A 21,382-nucleotide genomic window follows, 5' to 3' on the forward strand; every position below is an offset into this window, starting at 1 on the left:
CATAGGAAAAGGATTTTTTTTTTTTTTATATAAGTAAAGAAAGACAACAAAATGCTTTCTCTCCTAGGGTCTGTGCACATGTTGCGGGGTTTTTTTCCGCTATTTTTGTGCTTTTTTTCCTGAACAAATTTGTCACAACTTGAAGAATTTCCCAGTTCAAGGAAAGTGAATGAGATTCTTGAAGTCACATTCACTCATGTTAGTCCTTGTAGATTTCCAGATTTAAATCCGCAGCATGTCAATTCTTTCTGAATTTTTGCTTCAGATGTTAACCAAACTAATGAATGGGGAAACACATCAAAAACGCATGTTAAAAAAAAAAAAAAAAAAAAAAGCCAAAATAGTGTCAATATTACGCTGCGTTTCTCCAGCCAACACACCAGAATTTGCTGCAGATTCTTCGCTGTAAATACGGTGTGCACATTCCCTTAGGCTGCTTTCACAGATCCGGTTTTTGCCGAGCAGCACAATACGGCGGTCTGCAGAAAAAAACGCAACCGTTTTTTTTTGCCGCCGGTTGCGTTTTTTCCCGCATAGACTTGCATTAGCGCCGTATTGTGCCGCATGGCCTTGCGTTGCGTCAGTTTTTTGCTGGATGCGGCATATTTAGCTCATGCGGCAGCCGGAGGGAACGTTACCTGGCACGTTTTTTGGTGCTGCGAAAAAACCGGCGCAATTCACAATGCAAGCCTATGGACGCCGGATGCAGTTTTTGCAATGCGCATGCTCAGCATTAAGCCGCATCCGTCAAAAAACGGACGGATCGCATGGAAAAACGTATGCAACGGATCCAGTTTTTTCGCCGCATATGTTTTTGAGCCGGATTCTGCCGCTCAGCACAAACCAAATGTGTGAAAGCAGCCTAAGGCCCTGTCACACACAGAGATAAATCTGCGGCAGATCTGTGGTTGCAGTAAAATTGTGGACAATCAGTTCCAGGTTTGTGGCTGTGTACAAATGGAACAATATGTCCATGATTTCACTGCAACCACAGATCTGCCAAAGATTTATCTCTGTGTGTGACAGGGCCTTTATACTTGACTTCAATTAGGGAAAACTACAACATGCAAAAATCATACGGGAACTGTGAATTCTGCCCAAATATTTTGATTTTCCATTCTCCGTGAATTTACTTTGTGAGAGATAACTACTGATTTTGCATATCACAACCATGAGCAAAATATCCATCTGGAGGTTTTCAAAACTAGAAAGAAATATTAAGATGACTGATCTGACCCACAGTAAGAGGCCGTCTGCTGCATCAGGACTATTAGCTAATAAATATGGGTAAATCGGAGATAAAGGAGTCTGTGCAGGGGATTAGTCCTAAGAATATGAGGTTACAAGACAGCCATATGTCAGCCCCAAAGCCAAACAACCTGTCCTTGGCCAAAGGGTCCATGACCCTGCGGAGTATAGGATTGGCCCCCATCACTCAGCCCATAGGTTTTACTTTTGTAACCCCTCAATTACCAAGCCACATTTTTCAAAATTGACATAATATAACATTTCCCTATTGTACTTACATGACAATATAATATTTTTCTATTGTAACATTGTGCAAACGTCTTTCATTTTGTTGGATGTTGGGTTAAAAATTTACATTTTCAAGAGAAATTTACGAAATTGAATTTTTAAAAGGTGTAATTCAGTTTTGAAGTGAATGATGGACATTGAAACCCCCCAAAAAGGATTCTATTAGGCTTCTTTCACACATCCGTTTATCGCCGTGAGGCACAATCCGGTAAAAGCCGGAAAGAACGGATCCGGTGTTTATTGCTGCCGGATCCGTTCTTTCCCCCCATAGACTTTTATTAGCGCCGGATTGTGCCGCATGGCCTTGTGTGGCATCTGGCTCTTCGGCGTTGCATCCGGCGTAAATAGCTGATCTGGTGGCCGGATGGAGCGTGGCTTGCAGAGTTTTTTGTCTCCGGCGAAAAACCATATGGCGCTGGATTCAGCGCCGTGCGGCGTGAGTTACAATGAAAGCCTATGGGCGCCATCATCATCCGGCATATGACTGAATCCAACGACGGATCCGGTTTTTTGAACTGCGCATGCTTAGTAGCACAACGGGTCCGTCAAAAAATGGAAGGAACGGATCCGTTTTTTCGCTGGATCAGTAGAATCAGTTTTTTTGCCGGACGGCAAAAAACGGATGTGTGAAAGCAGCCTTAATAAAACTGCACCCCTCAAATTATTTAAAACTGTGAACGTGTTAACCCTCCAGGTGCTTTACAGAATTAACACAAAGTGGAATGAAAAACTTACATTGTTCCACTATAATGTTGCCAATTTCCTAACAGGCCACCATAGCTGGTGAATCTCACTGAAATCAATACGCAGCTCCCTTATGAATGAGCATTTTGAAGAAGATCTGCATCAACAATGGCATAAAAAACCTGCAAATGAAAGCTTATGTACAAGGCAGAGCTGTGTCTGCAGACATTTGTGAGGCAGGGTTATTAGTCCCTATCATGTAAAACCAATCACAGTTTCGGCCATGTTTCGCCCATCGCTCTGCCCTGCACAATGGTATAGCAGGCATCTTCTCGGCCACCACATGACAATCTGGGGTTTTGAAGGAGTGAACAGATTCCTGCGCAGCCCTGTAACTGCAGAGAGCAGTGGAGTGCGGTCATAGTGCAGGGCAAGGTTAGCCAGTTACAGAGCACATTCCAGGCACAGGTATGTCACCGCCATACTGACACATCGCTGCCCATTCTGTGTAACCACAACATACACACTGCAGCCTGTTTACCCTGCCGGGTCATGTGCTGGGAATGTAAGGCACAGTACACAAGCCGCTTTACCTACACATACACAATAAGCCATTTAATGTAACAAGAACACAATTCACAAATATTTACCAAGAATACAGAAATCATGGCAATATTCCCATTTGTATACCGACTAGGCGAATCAGTACAAAGACAACAGTTCCCTTGTGACCGGCGATCCTGTGACCAGTTATGTGGAGCTCTGTGATTGGTTACCACAAAGCAGGAACATCGTGTAGCCATGGGTGTCTGTACCCTAAATATGTACAACCTGTAGCACCTGCTGGGAAAGAAGGGGTGCATAGCCCACGCTAAGGCACACCGCCAGCACTGTCTGGTCATACAGTTATTGACAGGCTTTCCCTCAGGTTATTGGACCTCTCAGGGGTCTCAATAGCCGTGAATTTCTTTGATGACAAAGTTCCTTGATGGTAAAGTTAACAAGTAGTAATTGTGGAGAGCAGAGCACCCCTATAAAACCTCAGGACAGATGGAGATCCCACAGATTAAACCCCCAAATGATCATGTCCATACTTTTATACTGGTAAATTGCACAGGCACAAATTCCATGATTACAATCTACTACTAGAACAGATCTGTGAGCAAAAAATAAATCCGGACCGCTTCTCTGCAGTCCATTAGCCGACAGAAGAAAGGGGATTCCAATAGTAATATACATTTAGGGGTTGCTGGTCAGTCCCTAAATCGCATACCTGCACTCCCATGACCACCCTGTCTTGGTAGTGACACCGGGGAATCCTGACAGTGAGCGGTGTTCAATCTTTAAGGATACAAAAGTCTGAAGTCACAGAGTAGCCGCAGGTTTTTGCTATAAGGATGCGTGCCACAATCAGTGTGTGCTGCGTTTTGGACGCCTCAAGCTTCAGCTACATCCATAACGCTGTGTTGTACAGTACAAGCACAGTGGATGGATTTCTAGAAATCCCGTGCCCACTGCGCTTGTTTTTTCCGCAGCAAACACTGACCTGTAGAGCATCTTTCCAGACTGCAGCATGTCAATTGTTTGCTGCGGAATCGCATGCGTCCTCTGTAGGGAGAACACAAGCGAGAGACCGCAGCGCACTGAACCCTGATCATGGGCACGAGGAGCTGCAGTCTCCCGTGTTCTCGTGGCTCAGCAGGTCAGGACTCGCTGCCTCCAAATCTCAGTGAGTCCTGATCATGGACACATACCCTATGTCCGGACAACCCCTTTAAAGCCGCAGCTCTCACTTCTTGTTAATTACTTAACCTCCAGAAGGTGGGGTGTGTGAAGCCAGCACTGATTGGGCACGGGGCTCATGTGTCATAGCAATGTCACATGAACCTAAGGAGGGGAGTTCCAACACCTCTTGAACCGCGCCGGCTCCAGAGGGGAGCATAGGCTTTTTATTTTTATATGGGGCGCACATGGGGAATGAGAAGGGGTTATCCAAGTAGTTGACAACCCCTTTCATTTCATTTATCTCTCCACCTCCAAAGAGGCGTTGTGCTGAGTAGGGCTGCTCAGAAAAGTCATCAACAAAAGAGATCTTCTCTTTATAGCTACTTGCTACACTTGGAACTAATGCACAAAGCTGATAGAGGACCACATCATGGACCGCCGAGCCACATGAGATTCCCAAAGCACAGGTTGGGGCACCTGGGATAGTGTGTATCATGTAGCACTTGCTCATGGTGAGCATATTATAAACTGATATAACCACACACACAAAAAAACAAACAAACAAAAAAAAAAACAACAGTCAAACAGATTTGTCACCATTAATGCAGCACTCTTCATAGGACAAAAAAAGTACAAGGGGCACCAACAGACCACCTGGAGAAAGTGCTGCTCAACCTTCAAGTAGACAGCATAGCAGAGCCGAGTGTAGCAGAAATACCGTGGTGGCACTCACCGATCCATAAAACTCCTTTATTTTGTTTGTTTAAAAACCATGGATATGTCATCAAATTTAAGTAGTGGACAACCTCTTTAAAGGGTTATTCCAGTCTACAAAAATGATAAACTACCCACTGGATAAATGGAACGTTGTGGCAATTAAGTGCGGCTGTTTGGCAATGGCTGAACAATTGTTTAATTTTGTTGAGAAACTGCCGCTACTCTCACAAAACCATGCGACAATTACAGTCGGACGTGCAGTCGTCATTCTCCAAGACCAAGTATTATGCCGGGGCCACACGGGGCACTAGTGCGATGCTCGCATGACACTCTGCTCGCGCTGGCAGCACAGCAGGAGCCGAGTGTCATGCTAGTATCCCTGCGTCTGAGGTCCAACCGTGCGAGCGGACCTCAGCTGCGGGGGGCGGGATTTCTCTCCCTATCTCCTCTGTAGCCGGCTATTGCGATTCTCGCTTTGCACGCGCGGTACACAGGTGTACCACGAGTGCAGTGAGATTTTTCTCTCACCCCATACACTTGAATGGGTGCGAGAGAAAGAGTCTCGCATTACAATTGCAGCATGCTGCGATTGTTTTCTCGGTCCGATTAGGGCTGAGAAAATAATTGCTCATGTGTGCTGACACACAGGATAATATTGGTCCGAGTGGAATGTGATGTTTTATCGCACTCCACTCGCACCGATTTTCTCGCCGTGTGGCTTAGGCCTTAACCACTTAGAGATCAGTTTTTCTTTCTGTACTGTTCAATTTTTTCCTCACCTTCTTGTAAGAGTTCTAACTATTTTTCCATTGACATATCCATAAGAGGCAGGGGCGGACATAACATTGGTGCAGCTTGTGCGGCCACACAGGGCCCCAACAGGTAAGGGGGACACTTACCTCCAAACCAGGTGCAATTTTGCTTTTTTATGAGCTCTTGGGCTGCAAAGGGCCCATATAGTAATCCTTGTACAGGGCCCTCTTCTGTCTGTCCGCCAGTGGTATGAGGGCTTGCTTTTTTTGTTGGATGAGCTGCAGTTTTTACTGATAGCATTTATTTTACCATATAATGTACTGAAAAATAGGAGGGGGGGGGTGGGCAAAAAAAAACAAAACATTCCAAGTGTGATGAAATCGTGAAAAATATAAATAAATAAAAGTTTGAAATGGTTTGTGGGGTTGATCTTATGTGTTTCATTGTATGGTAAATATTACGTATCAATATGATTTTACAGGTCAGTGCAATTATGGTGATAAAAAATTATTATAGACTAAGAGGAAAAAAAAAATCTTAAAATTCAGAGAAATGTATTATTTTGTAGTTACATTCTGAGAGCCATAACTTATTTCTCCATCCATAGAGCTGTATCAGGGCTTGCGGTTTGTGTGGCATTTTTTATTGATACTATTTTGAGGTAACGATGTTTTGATCTCTAATGAATTTTTAGAGGGAGGTGCAGTGACTTCAAAAATGTGAATTTGGGCATTCCTATTTTTTTCCTCTTTACAGTGTTTACTATAGGGGTTAAATGATTACATATTGTGACAGATTGGACTTTTCGGCTAGTGCTGCCCGGCAACGTTGGCTACAACATGTCACGAGGCCAAAGTTCGCTAGGTGCTGCTGCTATGTTGAAGAATAATACAATTCAATGGGGGGGGGGGGTGTTCGCATTGCTACCCCAACAAATCACAAAAAAATCTGACAAGCTTGGACTTTTTCAATTTGCTTGTGAAAATACCCTCAGGTTCATAATGCGACCCCATTGAATTGTACAGCTAGCAAACTTTTGTCACCGCGTAGCCGTAAGAGTTATGGACACAGCAAAACTGGATTTATAAAAGATAATTATTTTAAGCTGGGAAAGAAGGGAGCAATTTAAGCTTTTATACATATTTCTTTAGATTTTCCAAAACATGTGTGATGGTCCCCTTAGCGGATCCTTTAATTGCTTGTTCTACAGATTACAATACCTTAGTATGGATTCACAAGAGTAAGGGTACCGTCACACTTTAGCGACGCAGCAGCGATCCGACCAGCGATCTGACCTGGTCAGGATCGCTGCTGCATCGCTACATGGTCGCTGGTGAGCTGTCAAACAGGCAGATCTCACAAGCGACCAGTGACCAGCCCCCAGCCAGCAGCGATGTGCAAGCGACGCTGCGCTTGCACGGAGCCGGCGTCTGGAAGCTGTGGACACTGGTAACTAAGGTAAACATCGGGTATGGTTACCCGATGTTTACCTTAGTTACCAGCGCACACCGCTTAACTTAGCGTGTGCAGGGAGCAGGAGCCGGCACTGGCAGCGTGAGAGCTGCGGAGGCTGGTAACGAAGGTAAATATCGGGTAACCACCTTGGTTACCCGATGTTTACCTTGGTTACAGCTTACCGCAGGCTGTCAGACACCGGCTCCTGCTCCCTGCACATTCAGGATTGTTGCTCTCTCGCTGTCACACACAGCGATGTGTGCTTATCAGCGGGAGAGCAACAATAAAAAAACGAACCAGAGCTGTGTGTAACGAGCAGCGATCTCACAGCTGGGTCCAGATCACTGCTCAGTGTCACACACAGCGAGATCGCTAATGAGATCACAAAAACCGTGACTCAGCAGCGATCTCAGTAGCGATCTCGCTGTGTGTGAAGTACCCCTAACACAATGGTGGCCTCATGGTGGGCGGGTTGTGGTGCAGGGGGGGGGCGGTTTTGTACCAGCAAGCAGGCCATTTAAATTGCTAAGCAGCAGTGATCGGAGCTGGTCCGGTAACTGCTGTTACAAGTGAAATGTATGACAGCCAGTACCTGCAGCATATGGAGCCAACTTGGCTGGAGAGCCTGCTACATACATGCAAACCTTGGCACGGATGTAAGGTTACATCCATATGTGCCATGTGATTTGGACATTTCATCTGACCTTCCATTACATAGGATAGCCTCATTGCTGACATTCCACTAAGACCTTGGTTCCACCTGCGTATAGCTTCTGTTGTGAGAGCATTGGAAGCGATATGCTAATGAGCCTCTGCTGCGAGTGTCAACCGAGGGTCATGCGACTGTGAACCAATAATGCGATCGAATCACAGCTGCGAGGAGGGAGGGAGCACTTTCTCCCCATCACCTCCGCTGCCTGTCTCTCCGTAAATCACACTGCAGTCAGATGACATGCTAGTGAAGTGCGATGTTTCACACGCACCTATAGACTTGTATGGGTGCATGTGACCTGAGACTCGCTGTCAAACACAGCATGCTGCGATTCATTTCTCATGCAGACATGGCATGAGGAATCAATCGCAGATGGGCAATGCCCCATAGTTTTGCACTGGTGTAAGTGCAATCTGATGTTTTATTGGATTGCACTCGGCTATGTTAATCGCAAGCGGAACTGAGCACTAATGGTGAAATTTGGACACTGCTTGGGTATCAGCAACCTCTCCTGATAGACAATGAATGGAGCAGCAAGGTGCATGCTGAATCAGTCACACTATTCAAGTCTCCCTGCCTTTAGGGTATGTGTGCACGTTGCTTTTTACCTGCTTTTTACCTGCTTTTTTCCTGCTTTTTCTTCTGCGCTGTTTAATGCCAAAATGGATGTGTTCTTCTATTCAAGCAAAGTCTATGGGAATTTGGGTTTCTTGTTCACACTATGTTGTTCAAAATGCTGCCTTTTTGTGGCAGAACTTTGGTCAAAAACTCAGCTTTTCAAAGAAGCAACATGTCAATTGTTTTTGCCATTTGGGTTTTGCACTGCAAAGCTGAGTTTTTGACCAAAGTTCTGCCACAAAAAGGCAGCATTTTGAACAACATAGTGTGAACAAGAAACCCAAATTCCCATAGACTTTGCTTGAATAGAAGAACACATCCATTTTGGCATTAAACAGCGCAGAAGAAAAAGCAGCAAAAAAGCAGGTAAAAAGCAGGTAAAAAGCAACGTGCGCACATACCCTTAGTCCTACGGTGCAGGAGAGAACCAGGCTCTGACAACAGGTGGAAGTTCCAACACCAATCTAAATTGCTAATTACTTATCCAGTAAATAGGGGGTATTTTTTTGTAAACTAGAACACCCTTTAGGCCTAAGCCACATGGCATGAAAATCGGAGCAAGTGAAATGCTATGTTTTATTGCATTCCACTCGGACCAATATTAGCCTATGTGCCAGCACACATGAGCGATTATTTTCTCAGCCCTAATCGGACCGAGAAAACGATCGCAGCATGCTGCAACTGTAATGCTAGTCTTGTTTCTCTCGCACCCATTCAAGTCTATAGGGCGAGAGAAAAATCGCACTGCACTCGCAGTACACCGGTGTATCGCAAGTGTAAGGTGAGAATGGCAATAGCCGGCAACGGAGGAGAGAGGGAGGTAAAGCCCTCCCTCGCCCCGCAGCACCGGCCCTCACCTCCTCAGTGCCGACCCACCCCCCGCAGCTGAGGTCCGATCGCATGATCGGACCTCAGTCGCAGGGACACTCGCACGACACTCGGCTCCTGCTGTGCTGCCAGGGTGAGCAGAGTGTCATGCGAGGATTGCAGTAGATCCCAGTGTGGCCCCAGCCTAATAGAAAGCCCATGATTTCAGCATCATAGAGATGAGCGAATCCGGGGTTCCTTGTCCATCCTGAACACAAACTTTACAAAAACAAAACAGAGTTTGTGTTCGAAGTTCGATGCTTTACATATGCAAACCCCTCTCGGAAGCTCCGCTGTGCTTGGGTACTCCGTGCTCAGCCCAGTGCAAGCCGCTTGCAGTGTTTGAACGGATCATATTGGAGGTAACAACAGAGTGATCGGAGGTAGTGTGCACCAAAAGAAAAAAAAGCCCACCCACCTGCCCCCGGAAGTGATGTGTTTATGGCTGGCAGAGACCTGAACTGCCAATCAGTGACTTCAAATGAAGTTCAGGTCAAGTCCAGGTCCCAAAACGAACTTTATCAAAGCCCGGATGAAGCTGAACTGAACTTCAGCTCATCTCTAACCATAAACAATCAGCAGCCAGAGCAACAAAGTACACTGCTGCCATATACAAGGCGTCTGTACACACTTGTTGTTCATCAGTTTTGTTTTTTTCCTCCTTGCCATTAATACCCACCCACAGTTTACTATATCTGGATGTTCACCAAACAACTTATTCATCACACAAATATGTTGCGTGAGATTGTGAGTCAGATCTTAAGATTCCTGTGTGTCCCAGTTAACAATGTCAGTCACAGATTAAGAGTAAGTAAATACTGGTGATATAACAGCACTGGAGACACACTAACGTCCTAAAGTATGACGTTTTACCAAGTTTTTAAGCTCTCTCCTCCGCTTATTCTCTATGGGAGATGTGCTTGGCTACCTCTGGATACGCATAAAAGAATGGTTGGAGGGGCACATGGCACATGCTTGGTCTCTGATTCAGTCAGACAGGGCTTTGAAGAGTCACATTCTCGGAAGTGGTGTGGTGGGGTGGGGGGTTTGTGGAGACCCCCAGCAATCAGCAACTTATCCGCTAAACTCTTAATATGGGATAACTTAAAAATGTGGAACAAATCCTCAAACATTTGAGCCTTAAGGGTGATTTACACGCTGCGACATCGCTAGCGATCTCGTTAGCGATGTGACACGCCGAGATCGCACATGTGACCAGCGCTATAACAATGACCTATGTGCGATCTCATGTGTCACATCGCTAATGAGATTGATAGTGATGTCGCAGTTTCTAAAGCACCCTTTAGGATCGGTCAACAGGTCAAAAGTGACCAATTTTTGTAGCAATTTTTATTTCTGCTGCTCCACAGTGTTCAGTTTTTTTTTTGCCATCCAGAGATATGGGCCTTTACATTTACTGCTACTTGTTATGGACATTATCAAGTGGGTGAGGCTCACAAGGAAATAATGCAGCCTAAAGACAAAATCTTGTCAGACAAACCCCCTTGGTAAAGACCATAGAAATTAGCATTAAATAAAAAAACTCCATAAAAAACACAAAAAACAACTTAGTATTCAGGGGATCAGCAGGAATAAAATCCCAGCAAAAACTGGCCACTATAAACCTGCTGACAGGTCCTCTGTAATGTGGGCCTGACTGCTCGTATCTTCTGCACGACCCATGGCAGCATGTACCAGACACTGGCTGCACGATCTTAGCCAGCCATGTTTGACTCTGGAATGCTGCGGTATAACAAAAAAAAAAAAAAAAAAAACATACCTTAAAGGGTTTGTCCACTATTTGGACAACCCCTTCTCATTCCATGTTTGCCCCAATAAAATAAAAAAAGCTTATACTCGCCTCCGCTGCTGGTGCCGTTCCAGTGGTGAGAGCAATCACTCTCCCGAGGATCACGTGGAATGGCACGGGAGGGGAGTATAAGGGTTGTTTTTTTTTTATTTTATTGGGGGGCAATCATGTGGAATGAGAACGTGTTGTCCTGGTAGTGGACAACCCCTTTAAAGGCCGTTGGGGACTGGCAGGACAGGCGGGTCACTAGTGGCTTCTTCCCACCCGCTGCTGTGGAGTGGCAGATCTATTCCTACACCCAACTAGTCTCATATGCACCTCGGTCCTCAGCGGCTTAAAAAGTATGTTCTTCTCTGAAGCGCCAAATGGTTTCAGAGTCAAATATTCCTGGGTGAGATCATACAGCCAATATCTGATTCCTGCTGCCCATAGATAAAGCAGCACGTTCAGCTGTCAGGCTCCCTTTAACTTCTAACCACTAACTGGAAGGAAACAATGGCCCAAATTTACTAAAGGTGGTATCACACACAGCGACAACGACGTCGCTGCTAAGTCACCATTTTCTGTGACGTAGCAGCGATGTCCCGTCGCTGTGTGTGACATCCAGCAACAACCCGGCCCCTGCTGTGAGGTCGCCGGTTGTTGCTGAATGTCCTGGGCCATTTTTTGGACGTCGCTCTCCCGCTGTGAAGCACAGATCACTGTGTGTGACAGCGAGAGAGCGACGAACTGAAGCGAGCAGGGAGACTGCTTCTGGCAGCCTGCGGTAAGCTGTAACCATGGTAAACATCGGGTAACCAAGCGAAGTGCTTCGCTGGTTACCCGATATTTACCTTAGTTACTAGCGTCCGCCGCTCTCAGGCTGCCAGTGCCGGCTCCCTGCTACCTGCACGCATAGCCAGAGTACACATCGGGTAAATAAGCAAAGGTTTGCTTATTAACCCGATGTGTACTCTGGCTCGGAGTGCAGGGAGCCAGCGCTAAGCAGTGTGCGCTGGTAACCAAGGTAAACATCGGGTAACCAGCGAAGCATTTTGCTTGGTTACCCGATATTTACCATAATTACCAAGCGCAGCATCGCTTCCACGCATCGCTGCTGGCTGGAGGCTGGTCACTGGTCGCTGGTGAGATCTGCCGCGACCATGTAACGACGCAGCAGCGATCCAGATAAGGTCAGGTCGTCAGTTGTGATCGCTGCTGCGTCGCTACGTGTGACCCTAGCTTAAGATCTGTTTACCAAGTTTCTGGGTTGATCTTAGCAATTGCGGTGCAAATTTTATAGTCATGAAATGTTCGTTTGCACAAAAAAGAATGATTGTGCACATATTTCTTTTGCTGGTTAAATACACACAGCCACGATGCGAGATGTGCCAAATCTAACATTAAGTGTGATTCTAAGTATGGAGCAAGTATCTCGTGGCTATGAGCTTTAGCTTTATGCCGTTTTTCTATTTGGGACTGATATAGTTGTGGACTCTGTTTGTACATGCTAAGAAAAGCTCCTGCTAATACTGGCCTGGAGCATCAGAGCATAGTACCATTCTCTTACAGCACGCGGAGGTGTATCGGCCACTGGACAAAGTGACTACAGAAGCACTCTAGAGAAAGGCTAGTATAATTATCTGCAGTAAATACAACCATTAGTCCTCTGATAAACAAAAAAGCAAGAAAAAATGTAAGAAAATGTAAAAAGAATCTGTGCGCTGGTCTACCTCCACTAAAACCATCTATTTGCAATACACTAATTTCTAGGTATGATGAAGGACTAGTCCGCTGGAGTAATGATTCCCCAAGACTAGTCAGGCCGAGGCTCTTATCCGCATCCCGCATATTGGTCATGTCACCATTAGGGCTCTACAAAACACATTTTTTGCCTCCCTACTCATGCAGTGTGTCCATCAAGTTTACACTCAGTTTCATTTTCCATGACCAAGGAGGCAAGCTTCAAGAACTATAGGTATCAGATAAGGACATCACCACCTGTCACACTAGATATGCCTAATGAAGGGGGATATGGTGACCCCTGACCAAACCTTCTGCTGGCCCCTGGCTCCCCTCACCACCCTAGATAGGTTCCGCACCTATGCGTCGAGCAGGATACCAGGCCCTAGCTGACACGGAATTGGACCCTAGGTAAGGAACGGATGGGATGAGCGCTTAGTCAACCCCACTAAGGTCTAAAGAAGACATAGGGCATACAAACAAGGGGAGTGAACTTATCTCCAAGAAGACAGAGAGAGAAACAGCAATAAACAACAATGCTTCTTCAGATGATTGCAAGCCATCTGCTTGCATGCAAGGCCTGTATAGGAGTATAACCATCACTTGCAAACACCCCCCTGAAAATGAGAGTATTTAAGGACACAAGGGGAAGTGATGATGATTAGCAGCTGAAAGGTGAGGATGGTCCTAAAAGGAAAGGGATAATCTCCAAGCAGAGAATACATACAGACATTCTCAGATACATAGGATACCATTACACCCCAGCAGAAAGAATAGAACAGTTAAAACGCAATTTCTGTAGGCAAACGCTGTGACCTTCTACAGCCGGACACCACGGGACTGTCAACCATGACACACCTGTGACACCACCGTGCTGTGTCAGTCACACCCTGGGTGGCAACATTAGAGGGTCTGAGGGGGGACTAGTATGGGAAAATGAATGCCCCCACACCACTACTCCTGGCTTATTTACATGATGGAAGCCAAATTCCTATCTTCATTTTTCAAGTCCAGCAATGGGCTAATGTAAAGTCATAATGGCGTTTTAGGGGACTGGAGCGGAAAGGTTCTTTAAACCGAACTACTATTTACTTCATGTCCAATCTGAATAGAGGAAACAAATCAGATTTCAGGACTAGTTAAATAATCTCTCTTCCACAGAGGATGCTGGATGAATGGCTGTCTATTATCATAGCCAGCCCCCTTCTCCAATAAGGATGATGCAGACAGGGAGGCTGGCTTAGGTGCTGACCTTGGCTTAATGGCCTTCATTCGTCTGGCCGACAATGTAGTATGGGTCTGGCCAGTTCCAGGCATGGCTTGCATGAGAGAACTATATTTATGAAGTATCAGGGTGTAAGAGTTGTTTAATTTGGAAAAAGATCTGATTCTTTTTGATCCAGCAGATCAGAAAACCTAATTCTAGTTGATCATCTCCTTAATATACACTTTTAATAATGGGGTCCAGAGACCGAACCCCTCCCCCTCCTTAGTCTCCATTATATTTCTTGTGTTTATGTTCTCCAAAACGACACTTACAATAGTTTTAGGCCCTGTGCACACACTGTGGTTTTACCAGTGTTTTTTTTAAAAAAATTGCTTGAGAAAATGGTTGTAACCTTTCCGCAAACATTCCCCAGCAAAACCTATGGAAAAAAAAAAATCTGTGCGCACACTGCGTTTTTCTTCTCAAGTGCATGCTTTCTGCAGAATTTCTTGAGAAAAAGAATGAGCATGTCACTTCTTTTCTGCAGGTTCCTGCGTTTTTTGCCACAGATAATAGTAAAAAAAAAAAACAAAAAAAACACAGGGACCAACCTGCGGAAAAAACGCATCAAAAACGTGGTAAAACCGCATGCGTTATTGGTGCGTTTTTTGAACGCAAGTGCGCTAAGCACTAATCTTCAGACTCAGAAATGTCTTGAGAAAAATGCTTTTTCTAGTGTGCACAGGGCCTTATATTGTCTTTGTTCTTTCACTACTTTTTGTATAAATGTTTTATGTAATCATCTGATCATTACAATCCTGACTTCCCAGATTATTTTTTAATATAATTTAAAAACTTTAATCAATACAGGTTTACAAAAATAAATTAGTTCTGAATAAACGGTAAAGTCATTTTTCCGACATGTGCAATACGTGTCACCATGATCAAACCTGGAGTAACATGGGCAGCGCATATACCATGACTGCGCCCTCAGACCATCACAGCAATGATAATCACTGATCACTCAGCCGAGGGTTGAAAAATTTACAATTTTGGGCTCAAAACTCAACCACTCAAAAAAAAAAAAAAAAAAGCTGTCCCTGTGTTTTGGTCATGGGGACGCTGATGGACATGAAAATCACAGTCTGGTCTATTCTTCATTATGGCCCAACTTGCAACAAGACTCGGGTGACAACACCCAGCGAGCGTGCCCTTACTGCCCACGGCAACCCATTCGGGCAGCTTTGATTCATGTGGCCCAATGTGCCAACAATACAACAACTGGCAAAAGTCCTAAATTCAATTATCTGTTTTTTGCTAATAACATTCTTAAGAAAATGGTTAAGGTACTTCTAAGTCCTCATTCACATATATGGCTTACAGTACGCTGGCATCTGCTTTTTTTCATGGAAACCACACGTACCCATTATATCATGGGGCTCTTCACATGTCTATGTTTATACACAGCTGGTGTTAAACACATTAAGGCTATGTGCGCACTAGAAAGTGCCATTTTCTTAAGAAAAAAATGGACCCTCTGCAAGAATCCCGCACCCGCGGTAAAAACCACGGTAAAACTGCACCCGCATTTTTGCCACGGACTTACCGCAAGTTGGTCCCCGCAGTTTTTACCATTATCTATGGCAAAAACCGCAGGTACCTGCAGAAAAGAAGTGACCTGCTCATTAATTCAGCAGCGGAAAATCCACGGGTATAAAAAACGCAGTGTGAGCACAGTATTTTTTAAAACCCATAGGATTTGCTGGGGAATGACTGCAGCAATGTTAGACACATTTTCTGTAGCAATTACGCGGCAAAATCCGCGGTAAATCTACAGCGTGCGCACAGGGCCTAAGACATCCATCCATTTTTCAGGCAGGATAGATGACAAGGGCCCATAGAAGTATATGGCTCTGTGAAAAACACATACAGCACACGGATGGCTTCAGTGTACAGCATGTGCCGTCTGTGCTGTACATTGAGAGTGTACGAGAAACTTTGTCATTTACCAAGTGATCCATTAATGAAAACCACTGAGGACACTGATGGTAAAAACGGACACAAGGCTCTCACACCGATCCAACACACTGATGACACCGGTATTTTTGCACAGAGGTGTGAAGCAGGCCTTACAGATAAAAGGCGGTCGGGACATCTAGAGATCTGTTCTGAAGGAGGAAGTCTAAGGGCTTGTGCGCACGCTGCGTCCTGTCCATTGCAGACAAATGCATCCTCTCGCAGTTTCTGATTTTGACATTTTTGCTTTTGTAAAAAAAAAAAAAAATACAAGAAATTCGCATGCATTCTGAGCACGTTTTCCGTGCGTTTTTTTGCATTTTAAGCGCTTTTCCAATGCATTTTCAATGCTTAAATTTTGATGCGTTTACAAAACTTTGTCAATGGAAGATAAAGTTTCTTCAATCAAACACCGTGAGAAAAAAAAAAAATAAAAAACCTACTGATGACATTTCCTGCTTCTACTCATTCACTATAATGTGAATATTCAGAAAAAGTATGTTAAATAATAAGATTAATTAAAATTAATATATTATAGTACAACTCATTTTATTTAGGGCTGGATGCGAGGGTAACAGTAAACCTCGACCTCACTTTCAGGTCGGATTGCAACATAAATGCAGGGAAAACGCACTGCTTAGGATTTTGGCTGCGTTTTCAAGCATCTCATTGATTTCAATGGTTGATAAACGCTGCCAAAACGCACTGACGAGGAGACATGCTGCATTTTTAAACGCAGAGATTTTGTCAAATTTTTTACTCAAAACGCTGCATTTAAAAAAAGCATTGTATGCGCAAATTTTGCATAATTCACAGACTTTGCTTGGGAAGCAGAACGCATGCATTTTGACAATGTGACGCTGCAGCTTAAAACGCTGCAGAAACACAACCTGCGCACGAGCCCCAAGGCCTTGTTCACACACTGAGTATTTGGAAAGTTTTTTACCTCAGTATTTGTAGCCAAAACCAGGAGTGGGTAAAACATGCAGAAGTGGAGTCCGTGTGTCTATTACACTTTTCCTTTGAGGCTGGGGTCACACGGGGACTACTGCAATCCTCTCATGACACTCCGCTCACGCTGGCAGCACAGCGGGGTCCGACTGTCATGCGTATGTCACTGCGACTGAGGTCCGTTCATGGGAACGGACCTCAGCTGCGGGGGGGTGGGGGCAGCGCTGAGGAGGTGCGGGAGGGATTTATCTCCCTCTCTCCTCCATTGCCGGCTATTGCAGTTCTCGCCCTGCACTTGCGGCACACCGGAGTAATGCGAGTGCAGTGCAATGGTTCTCTAGCCCCATGGACTTGAATGGGTGCGAGAGAAAGAAGGATTGCATTACAGTCGCAGCGTGCTGCCATTGTTTTCTCGGTCCGATTAGGGCTGAGAAAATAATCGCTCATGGGTGCTGGGACATTGGGTAATATTGGTCCGAGTGGAATGCAATGTTTTATCACATTCCACCGATTTTCATGCCGTGTGGCTTAGGCCCGATTGTTCCACTCCTGGTTTTGGCTCCAAATACTGAGGTAAAAACTAACCAAATACTCAACATGTGCACACGGCCTATGACATCAGACATACTACAAAAAGGCCGAAATCGGTTGGCTTGGGGTAACCTACAGCGGTCAGCACATAACGCCATATGAATTGTTAAACAACAACACATTTCTTTTCTCTGAAGAACAAAAAAGTATATGGCCACCTCTAGTAAACAGCTAGTCCCATTATTCCAGCCATGACAACAGTTGTATGCCAGCAGCTAGAGAGTGACAACAAATCCCGCGACACGTGGGGCCAGGGTGCGCGGTGGGAGACGCGCGGGGGCCTGCGTGCGCGGTGGGAGACACGCGGGGGCCTGCGTGCGCGGTGGGAGACACGCGGGGGCCTGCGTGCGCGGTGGGAGACACGCGGGGGCCTGCGTGCGCGGTGGGAGACACGCGGGGGCCTGCGTGCGCGGTGGGAGACACGCGGGGGCCTGCGTGCGCGGCGGGCGACCCGCGGGGGCCAGGGTGCACTGACAGTCACATATTACTGACATTTATAGCACACAATGCTGGAGAGCCGGTATGTGGCTACTATGACGTGCCCCGGGGCCAGCAGCTCTACCACCAGTGCCCTGTGCTGGCCCCTCTACACTGGCCACAATCTGCTGCTCTGTGTCCACATCCCTATCACATGGGTACAGCCTTTGGGCCTAGTCGTGGTGGACGCTCATGTGACACTGCTCGCCCTGTGGGCACTTGTGGGCACACGCCCCGTGCCTCGGATAATAGGCGGTCGGAGGGCAGTGTGGGGAGTGTGGGAAAGCTGCGCCCCCTCCTCCAGCCCCATGGTCAGCGCCTCTAGGTTGCCTCACCACATTTTTCCCTCACAGAGCCCAACATTCCTGAGCTGACTCCACCTCCCCTCATTACCCAAAGTGACTGCTCCATGTGTGCCTCCCCCGGGCCGACCACCACCCCCTGCCGCCTCCCCCGGCCCTGCCTGTCTTTCTTCCTGAACTCCCTCCCCCTCCAGGCTGAGATACACCATAACCGTATAACAGCTGCTACATTGTACCTTCACTACCCCATATAATGTGTGCTGTAGTGCTCAGAGCCCAGGAGGGGCACATGGGGGCTGCCATCCCCCAGTACGGAGCCCCGGCAGGGCCACATGTCACCCTACCTGTCCCTCGGGTCGATCCAGCTGGTCTGCCTTGTGTTGTGGTCGATGTAGAACACCTTCCCGTCGTAGTCTCTCGCTTCTTCCCAGCCATCCGGTAAAGGCAGCTGCCCATTCCCCTTCCTAGGCATGATCAGCCCCTGCGAACTCCTCCATAAGTACAGAAAGGGTCTGGGAGGTGCAGCCGGGGCTTACAGCGGGCACACAGCACAGACAGGCAGTCCCTGGTGCAGGGCACAGACAGGCAGCCCCTAGTGCCGGGCACCGAGCCGCCCCGCAGGCAGGAAAGCCCCCGCTCTCCGCTCCAGCATGTCTGGGGGGCTGCACTGGCAGCTCCCGGCTCGGAGTTCGCACAAGCAGCAAGGAGCCGTCTGGATTAGGATCCGGGGAAGCCAATAACCTCGGCCTGTTCCCAGCCACAGGCTCATTAGCATGAGATTAGCATCCGTCTCATCTGCATGCACATTCCACTCTGCTGCATTCCTCGCTGCTAACCCCTTGTGTGCCGGCTGCGGCGGCTCCTGGGACTTCCAGCAGCAGGGCAGGGCTGCGGCTGCTCCAGGAGCGCATTCTGCGGGACGGGAAAGTTTCCTGCACTCCGCGAAGCCCCTGCCCCAGAGCTCGCTGGGATCCAGTGTCATCAACACCGGAAAATCATGTCTGCACCATTACCAGCAGCAGCCTATTGTTTCACTATAGCACCGACATATTCCACAGCGCTGTACACAGATTAACCCCCCCCCCCATATTAACCCCTTGGCGATTTTCCATTTTTGTTTTTTCCTCTCCTTATTCCAAGAGCCATAACTTTTTTATTTTGCCTCCCATAAAGTCATATGAGGGTTTGTTTTTTGCGGGAAGAGTTGTAGTTTTGAGTGACACCATTCATTCTGCCCCATATTGTACAGCCGGATGGGAAAAATAAATCCTGTGCATTGAAATTGCTAAGAAAAGTGCAATTTCACGATTGTTTGGAGTATTTTATTCGCCATGTTCACCATATGGTAAATCTGACCAGGCAGTGTGATGCCCCAGGTCAGCGCGAGTTCATAGACACCAAACATGTAGAGGTTTTCTAAGGGGTGAAAAAATTCAGAAGTTTGTAAAAAAAAAAAAAAAAAATTGCGCTTTTGTTGCCATTTTCCCAGACCCGTAGCTTTCTCATTTTTCAGGATCCGGGGCTCAGTGACGGCTTAGTTATTTGCGTCTTGAGCTGACATTTTCAATTATACCACTTTGGTTTAGATGTGATGTTTTGATCTCTTGTTAATGTTGTAGAGACCAAAAAACTTAATTTTGTAATTTTCGGGGGGGGGGGTTTCGCTTCGCCGTTTACCGATCAGATTAATTTATTTTATATTTTGGTATATCGGGCATTTCTGAACAGGGCGATACCAAATATGTGTATTTTTCTTATTATTATAATTAATAATAATAATAATAATAATAATAATAATAATATTATTTTCTTTTCTATGGGGCAAAAGGAGGGTGATTTGAACTTTTATTTTTTTTTATTTTTTTAATATTTTTTAAAACTTAAAAACTTTTTACATTTTCTAATGATTTTACTGGTCCCTGCACAGTCCGATCACTTGTGTTGATCAGTGCACTCTGATCAGCAAAAATGCTGCTCTCCTGTGAGTGCCAGTGCTCTGCCGGCATTCACAGGAAATACATCATGCAAATAGAAAATACAATACAGGCGCAATATGAGAGGCACCCGTGGAAATAATTCTGGGTATATTAGAATATCATCTGCTCACCTTTCCAGGTTGTGCGCCCCCGCACAACCCCAGTGGTGTGTGAAATTGCAGGGATTCCTCCTCTGCTCCAATTGCTGTGATCGCGTTTGCTGTGTCCAGGTCTGGTATCGCTTAGGGCTCCTGGTATCCCCCGGCACCTTGGATCTCAGGTTTCCTTTGCGATCCTCCGTCCTCCAGCTGATTTCTCAGATTGGAATGGCAGGTCCTTAGCTGCTATTACCGAATTCCCAGATAGGGAGTGAACATATAGGAAAAGGTATTTTCAGTCTGGTATAGCACTTATGAACCATATGCCAGCAATTTAAATATTGTACTTCTATTGTTTGGACTCCTATTATCACAACGCGTTTCAGCAATCAAAGTTGCTTTCATCAGGCAAAATACCTTTTCCTATAGGAAATACATCATGGCAGCAACAGGGATCATCAGCTGACCCCATGCTGCCATGGCAACCCATTGGTGCCCCATGATCATGTCGCAGGGCCACCAATGGTAACAGGAAATGACGTGATCCTTGCCGGAGCACATTAGATTGCACTGTCAGAGTTTGATAGTATGATCTAAAGGCCCAGTCACACACAACGACTTACCAGCGATCCTGACAACGAGGCGACCTGATAAGGATCGCTGGTAAGTCGCTGGGAGGTTGCTGGTGAGATGTCACACAGTCAGACCTTACCAACGACGCAGTAACGATCAGCGACCTGTATAACGATCTCGGCGGGCGTTGGGACTGTGTTAGGAGGTCGTTGGTAAGTGTCAAACACAGTGATACGTCCTGCCCAGCAGGACACCTTATTATTAAGGACTCTTTTTTGTTTTTATGCTGAAGTCCGAAACGCGTTAAGCTCCCATGGATTAACATCTCTTTCGGTTTTCACGGATGGTATTTTTAATACTTTCAAATAAAAATTATGATGATTTTATTCTAAGAAGAGGTTGTGCGGGATCCTTTCCTTTTCCAGCATGACACCGCCTTTGAAAAAAATAGTCCCGACCATTCGGCAATGACTAGCGATCTCACAGCAGGGGCCTGATCGCTGGTAGGTGTCACACATAACGAGATCGCTGGCGAGATCGTTGCTGCGTCACAGAAACTGTGACTCCGCAACAATCTCGTTACCGATCTCGT

The 21,382-nt window shown here is 46.1% G+C and overlaps 1 protein-coding gene across 1 annotated transcript in view; it reads right to left on the reverse strand.

The window, feature by feature from the left end:
- The window catches only part of WWC2 (WW and C2 domain containing 2), a 205,606-nt gene extending 186,675 nt beyond the window's left edge, over positions 1 to 18,931 (reverse strand). Inside the window, exon 1 of the mRNA XM_075347159.1 lies at positions 18,488 to 18,931. Coding sequence (XP_075203274.1) covers positions 18,488 to 18,615 — 128 coding nt within the window. The 5' untranslated portion in view covers positions 18,616 to 18,931. The remainder of the gene's footprint in view (positions 1 to 18,487) is intronic.
- Positions 18,932 to 21,382: the final 2,451 nt, after the last annotated feature.

The sequence above is a fragment of the Anomaloglossus baeobatrachus genome, chromosome 1, assembly GCF_048569485.1.
Source record: "Anomaloglossus baeobatrachus isolate aAnoBae1 chromosome 1, aAnoBae1.hap1, whole genome shotgun sequence".
Lineage (NCBI taxonomy): Eukaryota > Metazoa > Chordata > Amphibia > Anura > Aromobatidae > Anomaloglossus > Anomaloglossus baeobatrachus.